Here is a 20,638-nt window from a genome sequence, read left to right as displayed (position 1 = left end):
TTAGCCAAGAACCCCGCCCAAGAGAGTGTATACCGCGCTGAGATTGAGAAGCTCATCACAGCGGGACATGTCACAAAGATGGACATTAAAGAGGCTGACCAGACCACTGAATCGTGGTACGTGCCTCACCACAAGGTCCATCACAACGGTAAAGACCGCATAGTATTTAACTGCAGCTACCAGATCGGATCCCAAAATCTGAATAAAGAGTTACTGCCCGGTCCCACACTCGGCCCCTCCCTACTCGGCGTTCTACTCCGCTTCCGCCAGGAAAAGGTGGCCATCAGCGGGGACATTAAAGGAATGTTCCTGCAGGTGAGATTAGTAGAGGAGGACAAGCCCCTGTTACGGTTCCTATGGAGAGAGAAGCCAGGAGATGAGCACCCAGCCATCTACCAATGGGAAGTCCTCCCCTTCGGAAAGACGTGCAGCCCCTGCTGTGCTACATTTGCACTACAGAAACATGTAGCAGAGGACCCAGCAGCGGACGAAGAGGTCCGACACAGCGTAAAGAACAGCTTCTACGTAGACAACTGTCTACAAAGCCTTTCAACCCAGGAAGAAGCCGAGGCTCTCCTGATTAAACTCCGCGCCTCATTGATCAAAGGCGGCTTTGATCTCAGGCAGTGGGCCAGCAGCGATCCGCAAGTACTGCGCAGCCTCTCCTCCGAGGACAAGGCAGCCAGCAGCGAGACCTGGATGGCTACAATCCCGGGAGAAGCCCAGGAGATGACCCTGGGATTGGTGTGGCGATTCAAAACAGATTCGCTTCACTACAGACACAAGCCCCTGACTACGGAGCAGGGAAGGCCGGCGGCGGCGCCGACCACCAGACGGAGTGTGTACACAACACTCGCCCGACAATATGACCCGCTAGGATGTATTCTACCGTACACCACCAGGGCAAAAATGATTGTACGAGTATTGTGGGACAAGGACCAGGGCTAGGACGACCCCATTCCCGCACACCTTGCATCCACCTGGAGAGAGTGGGAGATGGAGCTCCACTCACTCCCAGGCGTTAATATGCGCCGAAGCTACTTCCCACCCACGGTGAGGCCAGAGACATGTAAAATGGACTTACACGTCTTCAGTGACGCCTCAGAGGTCGCATACGGATCAGTAGCCTACTTGCGGGCCCAAGAAAGGGGGGGAGAGATCTACACAGCATTTGTCCTCGCCCGCTCGAGAATAGCCCCACGCAAGCAACAATCTATCCCACGCCTAGAGCTCTGCGCAGCCCTAGCCGGAGCGCACCTAGCCACGCTCATCCAACGTGAGCTCACCATACCGGTGTCTAGAACAATCCTGTGGTCAGATTCCACGACAGTACTCGCCTGGATCAAATCGGACTCATGCAAGTACAAAGTCTTCGTGGGAGTCAGAGTCACCGAGATTCAAGACTTAACCGAAGAGTTAACCGGAGAAACAGAGTGGCGCTACGTTGATACAAAACAGAACCCAGCTGACGTCATCACCCGGGGGATGCCCCTGGATGACCTCACCCGTCACAATGCTTACAGTGACGGCCCCGCATTCCTAAGACTCCCGGAAGGACAGTGGCCCATGCCTATCCCGAGGGAAGCAAGTCCAGAGGAGGTGGAAAATAAGAAGCCTGTGTTCTGTGGATTGAGCACTGTTATCTCCGCAGACCCCAACACACTCCTGATGGGGCGGCTAGATCCTGCATTACCCCAGACCATGTACCGGCCTGAAGAAGCGAACGGCCGACGAATGTGGAGGTACAGCCAAGTATTAGCCGACAAGTTTTGGAGCAGTTTCCTACTGCACTACCTACCGTCTCTACAGACCCGCCAGAAGTGGGTAAAGGAGAGAGACAATTTGACAGAAGGAACAGTCGTCATGATTATTGATCAATCACTGCCCAGAGCTATGTGGCCGGCCGGCCGCGTAAGCAAAGTGATCACCGGTGCCGACGGCAAGGTCCGAGCAGCTGAAGTGCTTGTCCAGGGTCGCACTTACACCCGTCCCGTGGCGAGGCTCATAGAACTGCCCCGACTCCCAGACACAATCGATGATGACCATGACCCTATAACCCTATGACTTTGTGAAGTTGACTGACCCCTACAGCAAACCCTTATGTGTAAATAGACAACGCGATTAATCTGTCTCTGTTTAACTGATTAGGTCTGGGACCAATCAGGGGGTGGCTGTTGTGAAGGGCCAGATTAAACCGAATATATATATTTATTTATGTATATATATTTAATTGTATTTGTATATTCTCTAATATTCCTTGATATCCCTTGTATATTCCTTGTACAATATGCATTGAATATCCATTCTAGCCTACTGAACATCCCATAATAGTCTCCATTCTACTATTGGTCGAGACCTTGGTGCCAGGCTGCCATACCCCTCAGACCCAGTTCAAACGTACCGCTCAACATGTACGAACAAGTCCTAGTTCCGCGTAGGAATCTGGCTACCGCACCACTAATGGGACTATTTGTTCATAGTGCGTATATATACTGCGCTACTAAAGTAGGACTTCCTTTTCAGTCCAGTTTCTTACCCTCCAATAGAGTCACAGACGTAAAGCCTCCCCGCGACGCCACGTGTGGGAGTAAGGCCAAGTTCGCCTACCATCGGTATTGAGACATCGTGTATATTAATATTTGAATAGTCATATTTGGCACTATATCGTCGAGTTGGACGTAGTCTATTAAGCTAATAATAGTCTGTTAATATATAGTGCTTCGTGCGGTGAGAATACTACCGTAGTCAGTACCCCATCGTTTCGGGCAGAGAACTGGCTGCTTATCCAGGGTGGTTGACCCCACGTGAAGCTGCACCCGAGGAGCCCCAGAGCCGACGAGCGAGTGGACCTGTATACCGGATTATTCTACCGACGACAGCCCGCCTTCCCAGGCACGGATTATGCTTTGTATACGTTGATTATTCCATGGATAAAGACCCCCGACACTGCCGTGTGTTGGAACCCCCCCCCCCTGGAGAGGACGCAAGGTGAGGAGACGCTCTGCAAGACGAGGTCGCTTCACGTCTCTCCTCCGTGGACCGGAGGACGCCGGCCCACAAAGAGTCCATCTGCTTTCATCTGTGGTCCAAGGATCGCCGGCGCATTGAACGGCACTACAGTGGGTTCACCTGGGATACCCTTGGCCGGATGAGGCAGCCGGATTCTACCCCCCCCCCCTTCCTACTCCTGTCGGCTTACAAGCGACCGGATTAACCCCCCCTAGTGTATCCAGTATATAATCATTAAAGTATCATTGCTGTTATTCCTTAAACTATTCCAGGTCGTATATGTACCACCTGCGCCTTCAGAGATTGGACATTCTCTATTGATATACCGACGAATACCCTTGCCATAAAAGTGCATACTAATTCCCATTCATAAATGTGATTGATTTGATTAAGTGCTTGCTCTACACACCATCGCTGTGTAGAAATAAAGACCTATTTCTAATTCGTACATTTGTGTTGGATCCGTTTCATCTACGTGACAGTGTTCATCATAATATATTTATGCCGTGTACTGGGTGGCCGAATATTAAGTACAAAGGTAGTGGTAGTAAGTATCATATCTAGTAATACAGTCAGGGAATTGTACCCCTCAGTTACAGTCACCATTTCCAGTATGCGGTTATGACTGCAGTTTACTATAATTCATAACTGGTGTGGGAAGGAACTGATGCATAGAGCCACTGATTTTCCAGAGACCTCTCATCATTTGAAGATTTTGTTCCAAAATGACAAAATATTGACACCTGCAATTGTCATTAAGGAATATGATTTAAGTTATTGTTAAAGGATCGCACCAATTTCTGACAGGTGGGTTCCAAATGGCCTTGATACACAAATCAACCTTCTGTTCATAATCTTTTACTGTTACTGTCTGCCGATTCACCAGTGCCACAGGCTTCCATCATATCTGAAAATGTGTTTTAAACACCACATAAACCCATGACAGTCCACACATCTAACTACAAAGTGAAGAAATATCTGCGTATGTGCGTGACTGTAATTGGCATATCTCAAGAACCATTAATTCGATCGGATTCACGCGTACGTATATTGCTGAGGACCCAGGGGAGTGTAGAATGGTGTCATTTGGCCAAATGGTGGCGCTACAACAATTAACTTCACATCTTAGCCTGTAACTTCTGAAACGTAACTCTCTGGGTCCAGATTAATCTATCCACCAAAGCAAATAATCAAATATACTGTAGAATTATAGTATAGAAAGTCACGCCTCACTGCTGACATCGGCACATATCACAACCTCTTGTTAACATTCTCCAAAACCATTACTACTGCCAAAGCTTCTTTCTTTCACCATAGGATCGAGGCCTCTGCCAAGAACCTTCGCAAACTGCATGCTACCATGTCCTCCCTCCTCCCCCCCCCCTCCCCCCTCATCTTTCTCTGCCGAAGACTTTGCAATCTTCTTTGAGGAAAAAGTGGATAACATCCGCAGCTCCTTCTCCCAACCCCCACCCATTCCAAATACTGAATCGAGAACCTCATCCTTCACTCTGTCATCTTTCTCCCCCATTACAGAAGCCGAGACCCTGACACTGGTAACGTCGAACCGTCCGACTACATGCCAGCTGGACCAGTTACCCTCCCCACTCCTCCAAACCATAGCACCAGACATCCTCCCATTCCTAACTGTCTGCAACCATCAACTCCTCACTCAACTCGGGGGTGGTCCCCACCTCCCTAAAACAAGCCAGAGTCACACCGCAAAAAAAAAAAAAACATGAACCCCACCATCATAGGCAACTATCGTCCTGTCTCTCTTCTCTCCTTCCTTTCTAAAACACTTGAACGTGCTGTATCCAACCAACTTACTGCTTATCTCTTACAGAATGACCTCCTAGACCCTAATCAGTCAGGCTTCCGGACTGGCCACTCCACAGAAATGGCCCTCATTGCGGTCACAGAGGCACTTCACTTAGCAAAAGCGAAAGGCCTCTCCTCTGTCCTGATTCTCCTAGATCTATCTGCAGCCTTCGACACAGTCAACCATCAGATCCTTCTTGCGTCCCTCGCAGGAATGGGAGTGGCTGGCTCTGCGCTGACATGGCTGACATCATACCTCAATGACCGCTCCTACCAAGTGTCATGGAGAGGGACCCTGTCGGCCACCCGCCCCCTGCGGACGGGTGTCCCCCAGGTCTCAGTCCTAGGACCCCTTCTCTTCTCCCTCTACACTAAATCTCTGGGTAACATTATCACGTCTCATAGTCCTAGGACCCCTTCTCTTCTCCCTCTACACTAAATCTCTGGGTAACATTATCACGTCTCATGTCTTCTCGTATCATTGTTATGCCGATGCTCAACTCTTCCTCTCCTTCCCTCCCTCAGATATCCACGTCTCTGAGCGGATCTCGGCCTGTCTGTCCGACATCTCCACCTGGATGATGATCAACCACCTCAAACTGAACCTAAGCAAAACAGAATTGCTCCACCTGCCGGCCAAATCCTCCCCCCTGACCGACCTTTCCATCACAGTCGAGAATGCAGCTGTGACCGCGTCCCTGACCGCCAAGAACCTTGGTGTTGTCCTTGACGACCAGTTAAACTTCTCCACTCACATCACAGCGACAACCAGAACCTGCAGATTCCTCCTGAGCAACGTCAGAAGGATCCGCCCCTTCCTGACAAAAGAAGCCACCCAACTCCTCGTCCAATCAACAGTCATCTCCCACCTCGACTACTGCAACACACTGCTTGCTGGCCTCCCGGCCACTGCCACCAAGCCTCTTCAACTCATTCAGAACGCAGCGGCCCGCCTGATCTCAAACCTACCGAAGTCGGCCCATGTCACCCCACTTCTTAGGGACCTGCACTGGCTCCCCATTGCTGCACGAATACGCTTCAAGGCCCTCGACCTGGCATACCGTGCGGCAAAGGGAAACGCTCCCGCCTACCTCCGGTCAATGGTCTCTAACTACACACCCTCAAGACCCCTACGCTCTGCATCTTCTGGCCGTCTCAGACCCACTCCTATCCGAGCTCCGGGAGGGTCATCAAGGAGAAGCCGCATTTTCTCAGTCCTTGCCCCACATGGAATGAACTGCCCACCCCAGTTAGGACAGCCGAAACCCGTCCAATCTTTTGCCGTCGACTAAAGACGCACTTCTTCAATCATTATCTGAAATGAAAGAAATACAATTTTTTTTTTTTTTTTTAAATCTAACCCTTAGTGTCATGCACTGTAGCACTCAACACTTTGATGAACATTGTTACTCACCTGATAGAGTTGTGCCCTTCCTGATGACTTGTCGTACAGAACTTGTAAGTCGCTTTGGATAAAAGCATCAGCTAAATGACTAAATGTAATGTAAATGTAGAATGTAGATAGATGTTCTGCCATTTAGAATATTGTCCAAATCTTGTTTCACTACAACTAAAAATGTTGAACAATCATAACCAGATTTTTGATATTCCATACAGTTTTGCTATAGCTGGCCTTCAAAGTTTGCTCAAATGTTGTGGGCAGGGCTTATATTACAAACATGTCATCTCCTGAGTCTGAAGGCTTTGTGCTATTGCAACCACATTTGGTGTATATGTGTAGATATGCAGTCTGAGTGACCAGGACAAATTTGGTAACATTTGGCAGCATATCTGTCTGTCTCCTTTGTATGTCTGTCTGTCACATATTTCGAGAACCGTTCATCCGATTGGCGGGTGTATTGCTGACGACCCAGGGGGTCTGGTGTCGAATTTGGTGCCATTTGGCCAGATGGTGATGCTATAACCACAAACTTTAAAGGGGAACTCCAACATTTTGGGAAATTAGCTTATTTAACATCTTCCCTGGAGTTAGACAAGAAGATACATACCTTTTTTGTCTCTGTGCGTGCATTTAGCTTTGGGAATAGACGCTCCGTTAGCATAGCTTAGCTTCATCACTGGAAGTGAGGCAGATCCGTAGCCTTACAGTGCCTTACAGTGTATTGCAAGGTCTGACATTGACCAAACTTGATATGCATGACCTTGGTGGGCTCTAGGTCAACTCCCGAAAAGGGGGTCAATGTCAGACTTTGCAATCAAAAGTTAGGGGGCTAATAACCCTTGCCATAATTTCAGTGCGCCCCCTAACTTTTGATTGCAAGGTGCATGCATATCAAGTTTGGTCAATGTCAGACCATGCAATACACTGTAAGGCACTGTAAGGCTACGGATCTGCCTCACTTCCAGTGATGAAGCTAAGCTATGCTAACGGAGCGTCTATTCCCAAAGCTAAATGCACGCACAGAGACAAAAAAGGTATGTATCTTCTTGTCTAACTCCAGGGAAGATGTTAAATAAGCTAATTTCCCAAAATGTTGGAGTTCCCCTTTAAGTAACTTTAAGTTACTTGTATTGCTGAGGACACAAGGGACCCAAGCAGCCAGACCGCGCGTTTCCACAATGCTGCAAGCAGCACTTCCAGGGGCCAAGCTCCCAACGGGCACGCTCTCCGACAACACTGCAAGCAGCAATAGCGGGAGCCAAGTAATAAACCTGTTCAGAGCGGACACGCACTCCAACTCAGGGCATGGCCACTGCACTAGTATGTTAAAATAATATAGTTTTGCCGTAATTCTCCTGTCTGCCTTCACATATCTCGAGAACCATTCATCCGAGCGGCCATGGCCGCATGTGTATTTTTTTTAGACACTGTGATTCTCTGTCACCGTTTTTTCTCCAAATTATTATTATTTATTTTTTAATCAATGCACATTAGGAAACCCTTTTCATTTCAAACGATGATTACTTTCTATTTTTGTTTAATTTAACCTTTATGTAACAAGGAAAAGTCTCATTGAGATTGAAAATCTCAAAATCATATACTGTAGCAATTAATTTCATTATTAATTAATTATACAATGAAATAAAAAGATGTATTACAGAATCACAAAATATCAAAGATATTTATCAATATTCGTCACAAGTAATGAATCAAAATATCTGTAGCCAGATGGGCTCCAAGAGCAGCATACTTAAGATCCTTTTCCCCCCAATTCAGTATGGACTTCAGGGTCAACATGTTGTGTATTGTTTAGCTTGGTTTCAAACTCATTGTGCAGTTGTGTCATTACTACAAGTTATTGTATACTTGTATTCGTGTAATTTTACTTGCCATTATATAACCTAAACAAATTATCAATAAAGTGACTGTGCTTTGTACTCTGTACTGAGATTCTTTTCAAATGGTAAAAAAAAGAAGAAAATAAACTCTACAATGCAGAATCAAATGACATCAAGGAAAGATTATCGTCGCCAGCTATCCTATCTGAGTTTATTTGTTTATTAAAAAGGATCCCCATAATGACACCAGCTAGTCTCATTTATTGTAAATGTCGTACACATGTACTTCATGAAATTGAAAACAGGAAGTGTATGACACTTAAAAGGGCTGCGAGTGGTACAGTGTGGCAGTGTGGCTGCACTGTAGTCTGGCTGTGTCTGACTCCAGCTCCTATCATCACCACCCCCACACTATGGCTGCACTGCTGCTGCTAGCCCCAGTGCTACTGGGGTGTCTTCCTCTCCACCTGGCAGCGCAAGGTAAGATTTAGGTGTATTTATGTCCGAGTAGTGTTTTAACTTACCACACAGGAAAGGGGAACTGCTATACCTCAGGCTCCCTAGGTAAATAAACAGACACATAAGTAAGTGGGTAAGTAAGTACATTTTATGTATATAGCACCTCTCTAGATACTGGATCATAGAGTGTTTTCCAGTATAAAAAAAAGAAAAGAAGAACATCAAACATCAGCAATACATAGATAGAACCAATCAAACACACCAACTAGAAAATATAATGCAAAGTAAAACCAAGATAAAACTAGCAAAAGGCCTGTCTGAACAGTAGCGTTTTTAGCTGTTTTAAAGAGTCGCATGTTTCTACTGATCACAGAGAGAAAAATGGAGGGCATTCAACAGTTTGGGAGCAGCTATCTGGAAGGGACGATCACCCCGGGTTTGCAAGTCGGGTTCGTTCAAGGGGCATACAATAGAAGTTTGTCAGAGGATCTAAGGGCCCGGTTTGTTGAGTGAGGTGTAAGAAGGTCTGAAATGTATCCAGGTGATAGACCATGAAGGGCTCTAAAAGTAGTAAATAGCACCTTAAAATGAACTCAAAATTTGTATGGGAGCCAGTGTAGGGAGGCCAAAATAGGTGTGATATGAGACTTCTTATTATTTCTGGTTACAATTCTGCATTTTGGACAAGCCTCTGTTAGGGGTTCAATGTACAATCTAACAAGGATGTCTTTCATTTCCCTCAACAGCACTGATTCTATAACTATGTAAAAAAAAAGATGCAAAGATGAGGAGGTGGACTCATATAGTGTTGGGTATCATACTCATATTCAGTATTGATTAATGTCCCAAGAACTGAGTATCATAACACACAATGAATGTTATGATAATTAAATTATTATCTATCAGTTTAATTAGATAATAAAACAGGAGGTCGATATTTGCCTAAAATCTTTAACTTAAACTAAAACTCGTACGGAATGAAGCAGCCGTCCAAATCTTTCAATATCAAGTAAAGTACTCATATTCGGTATTTGGTATCTGTGAGTACTCAGAATGAAATACTCATAGGATAGAGTGGAGTAAGATGAGCTAATGGTATTATGTAAAATTACCTCTCGGCAAGGACAAGTTATACAGGTAAAACAAGTACATTTACCCATATTTCAGGATGTTTACTTAAAATCTAAATGAGAAAGTATCTACAAGAAAAGGAGGTATGAAAATAGGACTAATGAAAAATAAAAGTGCTTCTCTGGCTCAATTTGCCCCTGGTTGGGGGAAAGTTGATCCTAACCAAAGGGGTAAACTGACCAACTGATGTTTTCAAGTCAAATGTGTACACAATAACGTCTATTCCTCTGTCAAATACAATTGAAGAGAACATTCTCTATATATCAGTCTTATTGATGATTGAAATTGTTTATTAGGAATAACCCCTTGAGATGTATAGCATCTCATTTATCGAGGCGCTCCTAGACACAATACAATGTAGCTATATGCACATATTGATATATTTAAAAACTTTTTCACAAGCTTATTTTTAACAATAATGTTATCATGCCATTATTTCACTGCATTTCTTAGGTGCGAGACCATGGAACCAGTTAGCCAGCTGTTAAATATATGACCAGCAAGCTTCCTCTCTGCATTCTAGGATGAACCACAGCACTGGCTCAACATACCCCTCATTTTACCCCACAGCCGCCGTGTAGAATAACTATTAACTATACAACATTATCGATCAAATAGTTCACATGTTCTTATACGGTTATTATACCTTGGTTGTTCATTAACATTTTCAAACCTTGCTGAATTTGTCAAGTACAACTGATGCGTAAAAAACAAAGAAAAACACTTTCCACTGCAAAAACACCGGTTTCTACGCATCAATGTGCTGCTCAGCACTTCTCCCATATGCTTCCCTCCATCAGAGCCTGCGTACAAATGTGTGGTTGAATGACAGTTGTGTTTCAAGTCAAGTCAAGTCAAGTCAAGTCAAGTCAAGTCAAGTCAAGTCAAGAGTTTTATTCGGCACGGCATACAAGTATACAATGAAATGCGGGGGGTCTTGCCCGCAACAATTGTGCATAATACAATAGTGATATATAATAATATAATAAGAATTATATTATATTATTTCCCTATCAGATATAGGGTCAGTTTACTCACTGGCCCATCTTACCCCCCCCCCCCCCCCCCCCCTACTCGGTCAGCACTAAGTACTATCCGTGCAGTGGTGACTTCTCCATGTTTTGTTTATACAAATCTCTTAATTCAATCAACCAATGAATAATCAATAATTTCCTCAGATCCAGTGTTCCTGACTCCTCCGGCTGATGTGCATTTTGACTCGGTGGACTACAGGACCAGTCTGCACTGGACGCCACCCTCCAACGCCATGCCACTGCAGTACCACGTACAGTGGAAGATGTGAGTAGGGAGTGAGAGAGAGAGAGAGAGAGAGAGAGAGAGAGAGAGAGAGAGAGAGCACCCGCTACACCAGGGGTAGGCAACCCTAGGCACGCGTGCCTGCATAGGCACGCGGGGGCATTTGCATAGAAAAAAAGCAGCCATTTACCACAGGGGGCAGCATAAAAAAAAAAAAAAAAATGAAAATGAAAATTATATATATATATTTTTTTTGCTTTGAAATATTATAGTGAAATATTTTGCACTGTTGTCGCATTTATCTTGTTGAAATCCTCCCACAGGTTCTTTTTACTACCACATATTTAATTGAGACCCTTTATTTGTTTATTATTTCAATTTAGCTGGAAATACATTGCTACATCATTCAGTAACATTTGCAGAGCCTTATAACAAAAACATTATTACGGTCACCATTGTGACCAGTGGGATTAATCAACAAATTGTATTATTTATTTTTCTATTTCATTGAACATTGCACATGTTAAAAGCCATTTTTTTACTCAAAATGTGAGTATTACCAAGTCAACTTGTGTTCTTAAAACAATGACAATAAACATAGTTTTATTAGGTTGAAATAATGTGGTTGTGTACTTATTTTTCTGTTAACTTATTATGGATTGAAAACTGAAAACCTTAATGCACAGTAACTGAACTCAATATTTTTAAGTTCTGGTAACTTATTATATTTTTTTTTACAGTGTAGTCTTGCGATCAATCAAAACTTATTTAGACGATATACCTCACATTCACCCTCCATTCACATCCTGGTGTTCTCCATTAGGCCTGTAGGTGGAGCTATGACAGCACAGTACAGTACACACACCAATGGTGATGTGTCCAAAAATGAATGGGCAAATGTGAGTGAAATGGTCGCACTGTATGCAGCTGTTTGTCTGCATTGCATCCCCCCCCCCCCAACTCAGATTTAGGGTTGATACAACCATCATAATAATATTGTTAATAATAACAATAACAATAATGATGTAATAATGTAAAAATTATCATTAAAAAGACCTGATTATGAGAAAAAAATATTACGATGCATGGAATATTGTTGAGGCACACTAGTTACAACTATATTTCAAACAGGTACTCCATGTCAAAAAGGTTGCTGACCCCTGCGCTACACGCTCCTCGCAAACAAATAGACACACATGCAAATACAAATCATACAATAGGAATACATGCTATAGGCAGGTTTCTTGTTTAGACTGTAAACATTCCATGTTCGAGCCAATTAGTAATAAATGGAAAATGGTAAATGGCTGCATTTATATATAGTGTTTTTAATCGAAATCGCTTTACAATTTGTTCCTCACATTTGACCCATTCACTTATACATTCAATTTCACACACTGATGGCAGAGGCAACCATGCAAGGTGCCAACCTGCACATCGGGAGCAATTAGGGGTTGGAGCATATTCGGGAGCAATAAGTGCCTTGCTCAAGGACACTTCGACACGCTGCCCGGGAGGAGTGGGAATTTAACCGGGGACCTCCAGATGTTTTTCTACCTCCTGATCCACTGTCACCCCCAGCGATACCTGCTGAATCACGTGACTGAGTTGCCCCCTACCTGCGAGAGCTGCGCTGCTAAAGAACGGGGCTCTATGGAGAAACCATGGCACTCCCCTGACTAAAAGTATAGTGGAGCTCTATGGAGAAACCATGGCACTCCCCTGACTAAAAGTATAGTGGAGCTCTATGGACAAACCATGGTACTCACCTGACTAAAAGTATAGTGGAGCTCTATGGACAAACCATGGCACTCCCCTGACTAAAAGTATAATGGAGCTCTATGGACAAACCATGGCACTCCCCTGACTAAAAGTATAATGGAGCTCTATGGACAAACCATGGCACTCCCCTGACTAAAAGTATAATGGAGCTCTATGGACAAACCATGGCACTCCCCTGACTAAAAGTATAATGGAGCTCTATGGAGAAACCATGGCACTCCCCTGACTAAAAGTATAATGGAGCTCTATTGAGAAACCATGGCACTCCCCTGACTAAAAGTATAGTGGAGCTCTATGGACAAACCATGGTACTCACCTGACTAAAAGTATAGTGGAGCTCTATGGACAAACCATGGCACTCCCCTGACTAAAAGTATAATGGAGCTCTATGGACAAACCATGGCACTCCCCTGACTAAAAGTATAATGGAGCTCTATGGACAAACCATGGCACTCCCCTGACTAAAAGTATAATGGAGCTCTATGGACAAACCATGGCACTCCCCTGACTAAAAGTATAATGGAGCTCTATGGAGAAACCATGGCACTCCCCTGACTAAAAGTATAATGGAGCTCTATTGAGAAACCATGGCACTCCCCTGACTAAAAGTATAGTGGAGCTCTATGGACAAACCATGGCACTCCCCTGACTAAAAGTATAGTGGAGCTCTATGGAGAAACCATGGCACTCCCCTGACTAAAAGTATAGTGGAGCTCTATGGACAAACCATGGCACTCCCCTGACTAAAAGTATAGTGGAGCTCTATGGCACTCCCCTGGCTAAAATTAGTTTCAAATGAAAACAGCTGGATGTCACTTTGCCAAATCAAGATGACTATGAGTGTTGAGTCTTTCACCTGTTACATATCTAGCTTTAGCAAGGATTGATTGTTTAGGTCGCTAGCGCATAGCAACAAATACAATACAATACAAATATTATGTAGTCTGCCCCATTGTTCTGACCAGGATTACATTCCTTTTTGCCTCCTTAATGCACACGCACGACGAGTCTGACATGGACGAGAAACACACGTCTATACTGTTCCATTGAAAATGTAAATGTTTTGTATTGCAGTTTTTCTAATAGCTCTCTTCCTGTGTATTGTGTACACCTCTGTCTCTCTTCCTATTGCCATCGCTGTGTACATTGTTCCCCTTTAGTTATGGTGAGCCACAGTGGTTAGACGTCAGGGAGTGTCAGGCCATCCAGGAACTCCACTGTGACCTCAGCAGCGTGACCTCTGACCCCAGAGAATGGTACTATGCCAGAGTCCACGCTTCCTTGCCCCCCGGCAGCCAATCAGCGTGGACCCTCTCCCCCAGGTTCAGCCCACATTGGGAGAGTGAGTATTCATCTTTTAAACACCTTCCCCCACGTCCTGTTCTCTTTGTTCCCGCATCGCACCACTATGCCATGTCCTCTTTCCTCGTGAACCAGGGGCCCAAATGGATATAATGTAAAGAATATTTGAGCAGGAACTTGATTTTTTTCCCTTCTCTTTTGCTTCCTTGTTTAAAATAAATTAGGGAACAAGTTTATCAAACAAATATCAATAGTTTTATTTGGATTATAATATAAAAGAAAAAAAAAAAAAAAAATCTTGCAGTCCTTGTCTCCATGTCTGCTCTCACGGCTCTGTAGATTCCTCCATGACTCTACATACGATTTCTATGCGATTTTCTGCACGTGACGTGTTCATTTGTAAACATAGTATCCAATGTTTACACTTTTTTGCAAGCCATTGTCCAGTTTCTTGGCGGTCAGAAATGTCACAAATAAACAATGGCCTCTGGCCCTTCATGTACTGAACTCCCATCTATTAGCCTTAGAACATGGGATGGTGGATCATGAGGGACATAAAGAGTCCACCATTCATTTCTGACACTCATGGGGTGTGATTTATTTAGTTTAGCTGTCGTGTCCTTGTTTCTTTTCTTCCTGTATAGCCAAAATCAGCCCACCTGCACTGAGGCTGAACGTGACAGAGCAAGGCATCGTGGTCCGTCTGAAATCCCCCCGCTCACTGGTTCAGAAGATGCTCAAGAAGATCTGCTACAAGATCTACCTCATGCACACCACTGGAAAGGAGGTACACACACACACACACACACACACATATACACCTCTTAACCCAGTACTGGGAGATTTGAAAGAAACCTCTTGACCCCCACTCTCCTCTCTTCTCCCCTCCCCCCCTAGTTGTTGTTGGAGATAGATTGTTGCTCCAAGCAGCTGATTCTCAGTGAGCTGAAAGCTGGGACCAGGTACTGCCTCCAAGCCCAGACCTTGATACCTCTACAGGGCAAGAGCAGCGCTCGCAGTCGCCTGAAATGTGCCACTACAAGATGAGTAGGTGGGAATACACACACACACATTTCTCTGACAATTTTTTTGTGTGTGTATATGTGTGTGTGTTCCAATTGCAGTGTCACGAGGAGGTGGAAAATAAATTCTCTACCGGAACATATGTACCGTATGTATATTTCCCTCCCACCCACCCACCCCCTCCTAATGTACAGTCCCCTCCCCATCATATGTATATACTCTGTCAGGATCTAGGGGTAACAGTACTGTATATTTGAATACCGCTTATGTCACAAATGTATCAGTACTAAATACCTATATGTCCCTATGCCATAAATGTCATGTATGTCGTGTATGTCATAAATGTCTATATGAATTGAAAATGGGGGACCCTGATGGAAACAAGACAAACGTCTTTCTCAGGTCTGCATCCCCTTAACAATTGTATGTATTGAGCCGTACTGTATTGTACCCATTCTGCAATCTGTTAAATAAAGTTTTCATTCATTCAACAAAACATTACAAAATTAGAAGTATCAACTGTCACCTAGCATCATCCCCTGAGAGCAAGGGCGAAACTTTAGTTTGAGAGGGGGGGGGGGGGGCGACACAATTATTATGTGATGGGAAATATGTGCGAGCAGTTAATTTTTTTTTGTACCATACCCACGACGATTTCCATTTAACCATACTTTTTTTTCATTAGCCATACTCCTCTCGACATGTCATTGCACAAACGCACACATTACAGGAAAAGTCTTGCATATTAATTGAATGTTATATAATGTTCGTTTTCGGACTGTAAAAAGTGAGAGGGACAAAAACAAGATTTAGAAAAGTGAGGGGGACATTTCCCCCGTCCCTGGTGCAAATGTTGCCCCTGCCTGCTGCGAGAGAGAGCAGATGACCTGGCCATAGAACAATAGTCAAGGTGACATAACTTTGAACAATTTGACATAGAAGGGGACGAGCAACAAAAGAAGCGCATTTCCTGGAAATACCAATGGCTCTTCCCATCTTTGAAGCAATATAATTAATGTGATGAGAGACAGAGATAGAAAATTGAGAGAGAGACACACACGGGAATGTGTTTTTTTTTTAATACGATTTAGGAAGTGTTTCACTAATGTGTAATCTTTTCCCACATATACAAGTTTAACTTTGTTAAACTTTCCGTTCTGAGTATATTGTATAAACCCCTGGACATCGCTGACGTTGGACATCTTGTTTTTCTTCTTCTTTCCTCTCTCTCTTCACATTCTTTTCTCTTATCTTCTACAGTGGATAGATACAGCAGTGGATACATACCACATACCTCTGGATCTGCAAACACAAACAGGAAACTTGACAGGTTACTATGAATGTCTTGAGGGGAGGATTGCACTCGTCCTTCCATTTTTCCATCTATCATCCCGTCGCTACCTCAAGGTCTGCCAAAGCCCACGCTGTCGCGTTTCATCCATGCCAACAACGCACTTTAAGATTCAAAATATTTCAGTTCCTGTACACTGTATGTAGCGTTCAGTTTAAACTGACCTGATGCCGACTTGAATGACCCCACCGCTCCCGTGGAGATTGTAGCATAACTATTTCACCCCCACACCCTCATCAAAAAACACTATAGTCCTGTGAGAGCCATTTAGGGCGGAAGTCACATTGTATTGTTGCATGTACTTAGTTAGGCAAAAAGGGTAGTTGTGAAATTAAGTAGTGTCGTCAAAGCACAGACATTTTTGGAAAATTGCTAACATGCTATTTACACACTACTGTAGGGCCTACTTGATGAAGTCATTGCACAAATGGACTGTGTCTCCTAACGCAGTGAGATGTACACAATAAAAAGCATTTCTGACAAATCTATTGTATTGTAATAACTGTTATTGTGCCACATGTGTTCCAGAAAAAATAAAAACTATATTCACTGATAGCTCCAGATGATTCTGTTTTGTGAGTTAAGCTAACATTCTTTTTGATTAATTCCAATACACCATTCGATTAATATCGTTTATATGAGCAGCGAGTGGAATATGCTCTCGCTCTCTCGTATCTGCTAGTGCAGGTGGGTGACTGTCACTCAAAGCGCATTGCGAGTATGGGCGGAGCCCAGCCAAAACAGCTTGGACATTGGAAGGGCAGAAAGTGGTGCTCCACAGTACTTGATTAAAAATACAAAAAAAATGAATTTATTGAAAAAAAACCTTACAGATGTGTTCCATAGACTCACAGGAATTGTGTAAACTTGCCCAAAAAGTGAAAAATAAAGCAAAATATGGGACCTTTAATATAGGAGAAAAACAAACAAAAAGAGCAAAGTCAATCTTGATTTAGACTTTATTGAAAAATGTTGAGAAACTTTATGTTCTCTGCTTGATCAAACAGGTGTGAAATAACCAATACTGTAATGATAACAAGAATAAAGTGTTCATTAAAACAGATTTAAACATAACAACTCAATCTGACAACCATCTCCCATCTTGTTCTGTTCATTTGAACCAGTGTAGTGTTTCACGGGAAGTCATCCAGTGTTCAGGAAGTCATTAGTGTTTACTTAGGAAGAGATGGGTCGTACAGGAAGTCATCCAGTGTTTACTTAGGAAGAGATGGGTCGTACAGGAAGTCATCCAGTGTTTACTTAGGAAGAGATGGGTCGTACAGGAAGTCATCCAGTGTTTACTTAGGAAGAGATGGGTCGTACAGGAAGTCATCCAGTGTTTACTTAGGAAGAGATGGGTCGTACAGGAAGTCATCCAGTGTTTACTTAGGAAGAGATGGGTCATACAGGAAGTCATCAAGTGTTTTCTTTAGGAAGAGATGGGTCGTACAGGAAGTCATTAGTATTTTCTTAGGAAGAGATGGGTCATACAGAAAGTCATCAAGTGTTTTCTTTAGGAAGAGATGGGTCGTACAGAAAGTCAATAAAAATGAGCTGCATTGGCCGTCTGAGGTTGGTGGTTCAGTATTCGTGTCAAGTTGTCCCCTTTGAAAGAACTACGTGGTGGTCTTTGTACCATAGAGGGAGGTCTTGTTTGGCAGTGTTGGAATTGGTCCCAAAGTTCTTGAATTGGTCACGATGCACCAGCCGTAGTGGATTTGGTGACACACTAACTAAGGCAGTAGCCTGAATGCACTGTATTCGGATTGGACTGAGAACTTGGAAAGATACCAGGTGATAAGACTTCATGGAAACACTCCCTCTGGTGGATGTTGGCGCACATTGTCCCTGACATTGTTGCTCGTTAACCATATCATCCTTTTCTAGCAACCTAGCGGTCCACATGTACTAGCGTGACTGATTAGCACCAGATTTTTAAAACTGTTCCGTTATGATCGCCCCTTTCATAGATGAGCTCATTGCTCCGTAACATGAGCATATTATACTATAGGTATTCATGGTTTACAAACCTTACAAGCCGCACCCTGTGGGCCTGACTTGTACAGTGGCGTCATCATGGCCCTAATGTGGTCATAAAATACAGGGCTGGGGATCATTTATAGTCTCAAGATGCCAAAGTGACATTTAATTTATAATAAAAAATTACATTTGGATCTAGATTTCCTTTAGAACAGATATCATTGAATGGGTCATTGGGCCCCCCGTCCTCTCCTTTAAAGGAGCACTTCACCCAAAAAGGATCATTAGTTTGTCAATTACTCACCCCTTGATGACTTGAATTTATGAAGATTTTCTTCCCCCCGGCGCATACATCCACGCCACGGTGAACATAGAATCCATACGTGATGAATTGAAGTTACTGGAGATTAAGTTTAACAGCAAAACTATCAAACATCATGTTTATAAAACTCTCGAACACATCTCACAGTATAATCCAAGTCTCTTAATTGTATCCAGTTGTATGCTCAAATGCACAAACACATGCATTTTCACTTAAAAACTGGCTAACTAAAAGATTTCCAGTTAAAAACGTGTACGCACGGCGCGCCTGAGCACGCGCGTGCATTTAGACTGCCCGTGCATTCACCTGAAATCCCGCCTCCCAGCGCTCCTTTATTGGGGTAGTGGGTTAGTGGGGGCAGAACTTCTGGCCAATACAGGAGACTTGGATTATACTGCAAGATGTGTTTGAGAGTTTAGTAAACGGATGTTTTGATATACTGTACTGTAGATTTGCTGTTAACTTAATTTCCAGTAACATTCTTTTGGATTCTATACGTCCACCTTCGAGGCATTCACACAAAATAAAAAAAACATCATGAATTCAAGGCATCACTGGGTGAGTAACTGATATACAATTTATTATCTTTGGGCGAAGTGCACCTTTAAAGTGAGGCTCAAGTGAGGCTCAGTTTTCCAAAATGGACACTTAAGTCGGACTGGAATTAAAGCAGGGAATATGGAATTATTGTCAACAATTCCGTTACGATGGGAGTTTCATTAACCCTTTCACAACAGCACTACAGAAGGCTAACCTTTCACTACCACACTACAGACGGTTAACCGTCTGTAGTGCGGTAGTGAAAGGTTAACCGTCTGTAGTGCGGTAGTGAAAGGTTAACCGCCTGTAGTGTGGTAGTGAAAGGGTTAACCCTTTGTAGTGTGGTAGTGAAAAGGGTTCAATTTCATGCTCAAGTGATTCAGAATTATTGCCGTTCACAGATGAGAAATGAGACCTTTCCTCCTCATCTGATATGATGAGTCACTGCAAGTCGTGTCCTGGGGATTGGGATGTTCATATAGTTGGAAAAGGACGAGAAATTCAAGGCACTCTTGTCTGCGCTCTTTGTACCCTGAGGGAGGCCCACTCACTGATGTGTTTATTTTACATACTTGCTATGCATTAGCCAACAAAATAAGAGACTTAAAAAATGATAAGAAAAGAGTGCCTTGAATTTACGTTCATTTTAAACTAAATCCAATCACATTTGACGACTTATAGGCATTCATGTCTTGCTATCAAAAGAATGGGCTTTGAGTGTAGAAAATAAAAAAAAAATTACCCGCCAATACTTCAATATCATTTCTTTAGGGAAACCAGTGGTTAAAATGCCGACGTTAGTAGCACATGTCCATGTTCTAGAGAAGACTATTGTTTGAACAAAAATCTTATTTCGGTCCCACTTTAAGTGAAGGTCTGCTCTGTGGGACGTCCAGTGTTCCTCTACCCACGTTTCAACCACAGCAACGTGCCGACACTGAGCCAGAACACAGTCTGGAGTACTGGAGCATCACTGACATTAACACAGTTCATATAACGAGTACGTATGCAATACAAGAAAAAACAATTGCCAGCATCAAATCATCGAAAACGAATAAAAAGAAATATGTACAAGCGAAAAAAGGCATATTGGATATTTTTTTTTGTTCAACATTTTCAGGGTGATTCTGTAAACTCGGAGAGTCCGAGGATTTTAAGACAAAGCGTTGGGGTCGTCGTGCACAACGAGTCTTGAAATCCACATGGAATGTTTCGTCGTGTCCTCTGTTGTTCGTCCAGCCTCGTACTATAGGGTGAGGTCAAGTTTCTTCTTCGTATTAAATTACCTATAAAAATATATATAAATAAAAAGGTGAAGGTATCATGTTGCAAGAGCTGCAGCAGCGGGGGCCCAACGTTCAGCTGGACCGACGGGGGGGGGGGGGGGGGGGGGGGGGGCATGAGCGTTAAGGAGAGAGGTT

At 43.6% G+C, this 20,638-nt stretch overlaps 1 protein-coding gene across 2 annotated transcripts; it reads left to right on the top strand.

The window, feature by feature from the left end:
* The first annotated feature begins 8,432 nt into the window (after positions 1-8,432).
* Positions 8,433-16,919, top strand: il22ra2 (interleukin 22 receptor, alpha 2). Of its 2 annotated transcripts, none has more exons than XM_084321186.1 (6): positions 8,433-8,550; positions 10,839-10,959; positions 13,860-14,041; positions 14,646-14,788; positions 14,899-15,048; positions 16,285-16,919. In XM_084321186.1, exons 1-5 carry the CDS (start codon positions 8,484-8,486, stop codon positions 15,046-15,048), a joined length of 663 nt encoding a protein of 220 aa, XP_084177312.1. In that variant the 5' UTR covers positions 8,433-8,483; the 3' UTR covers positions 16,285-16,919. The 2 variants fall into 2 exon arrangements, with proteins under 2 accessions (XP_084177312.1, XP_084177311.1); XM_084321185.1 differs by having other exon boundaries at positions 14,899-15,052.
* Positions 16,920-20,638: the final 3,719 nt, after the last annotated feature.

Source organism: Notolepis coatsorum (assembly GCF_963971535.1).
Source record: "Notolepis coatsorum genome assembly, chromosome: 9".
In the NCBI taxonomy this organism is placed as follows: domain Eukaryota; kingdom Metazoa; phylum Chordata; class Actinopteri; order Aulopiformes; family Paralepididae; genus Notolepis; species Notolepis coatsorum.
This window is presented reverse-complemented; position numbering and strand designations above follow the sequence as displayed.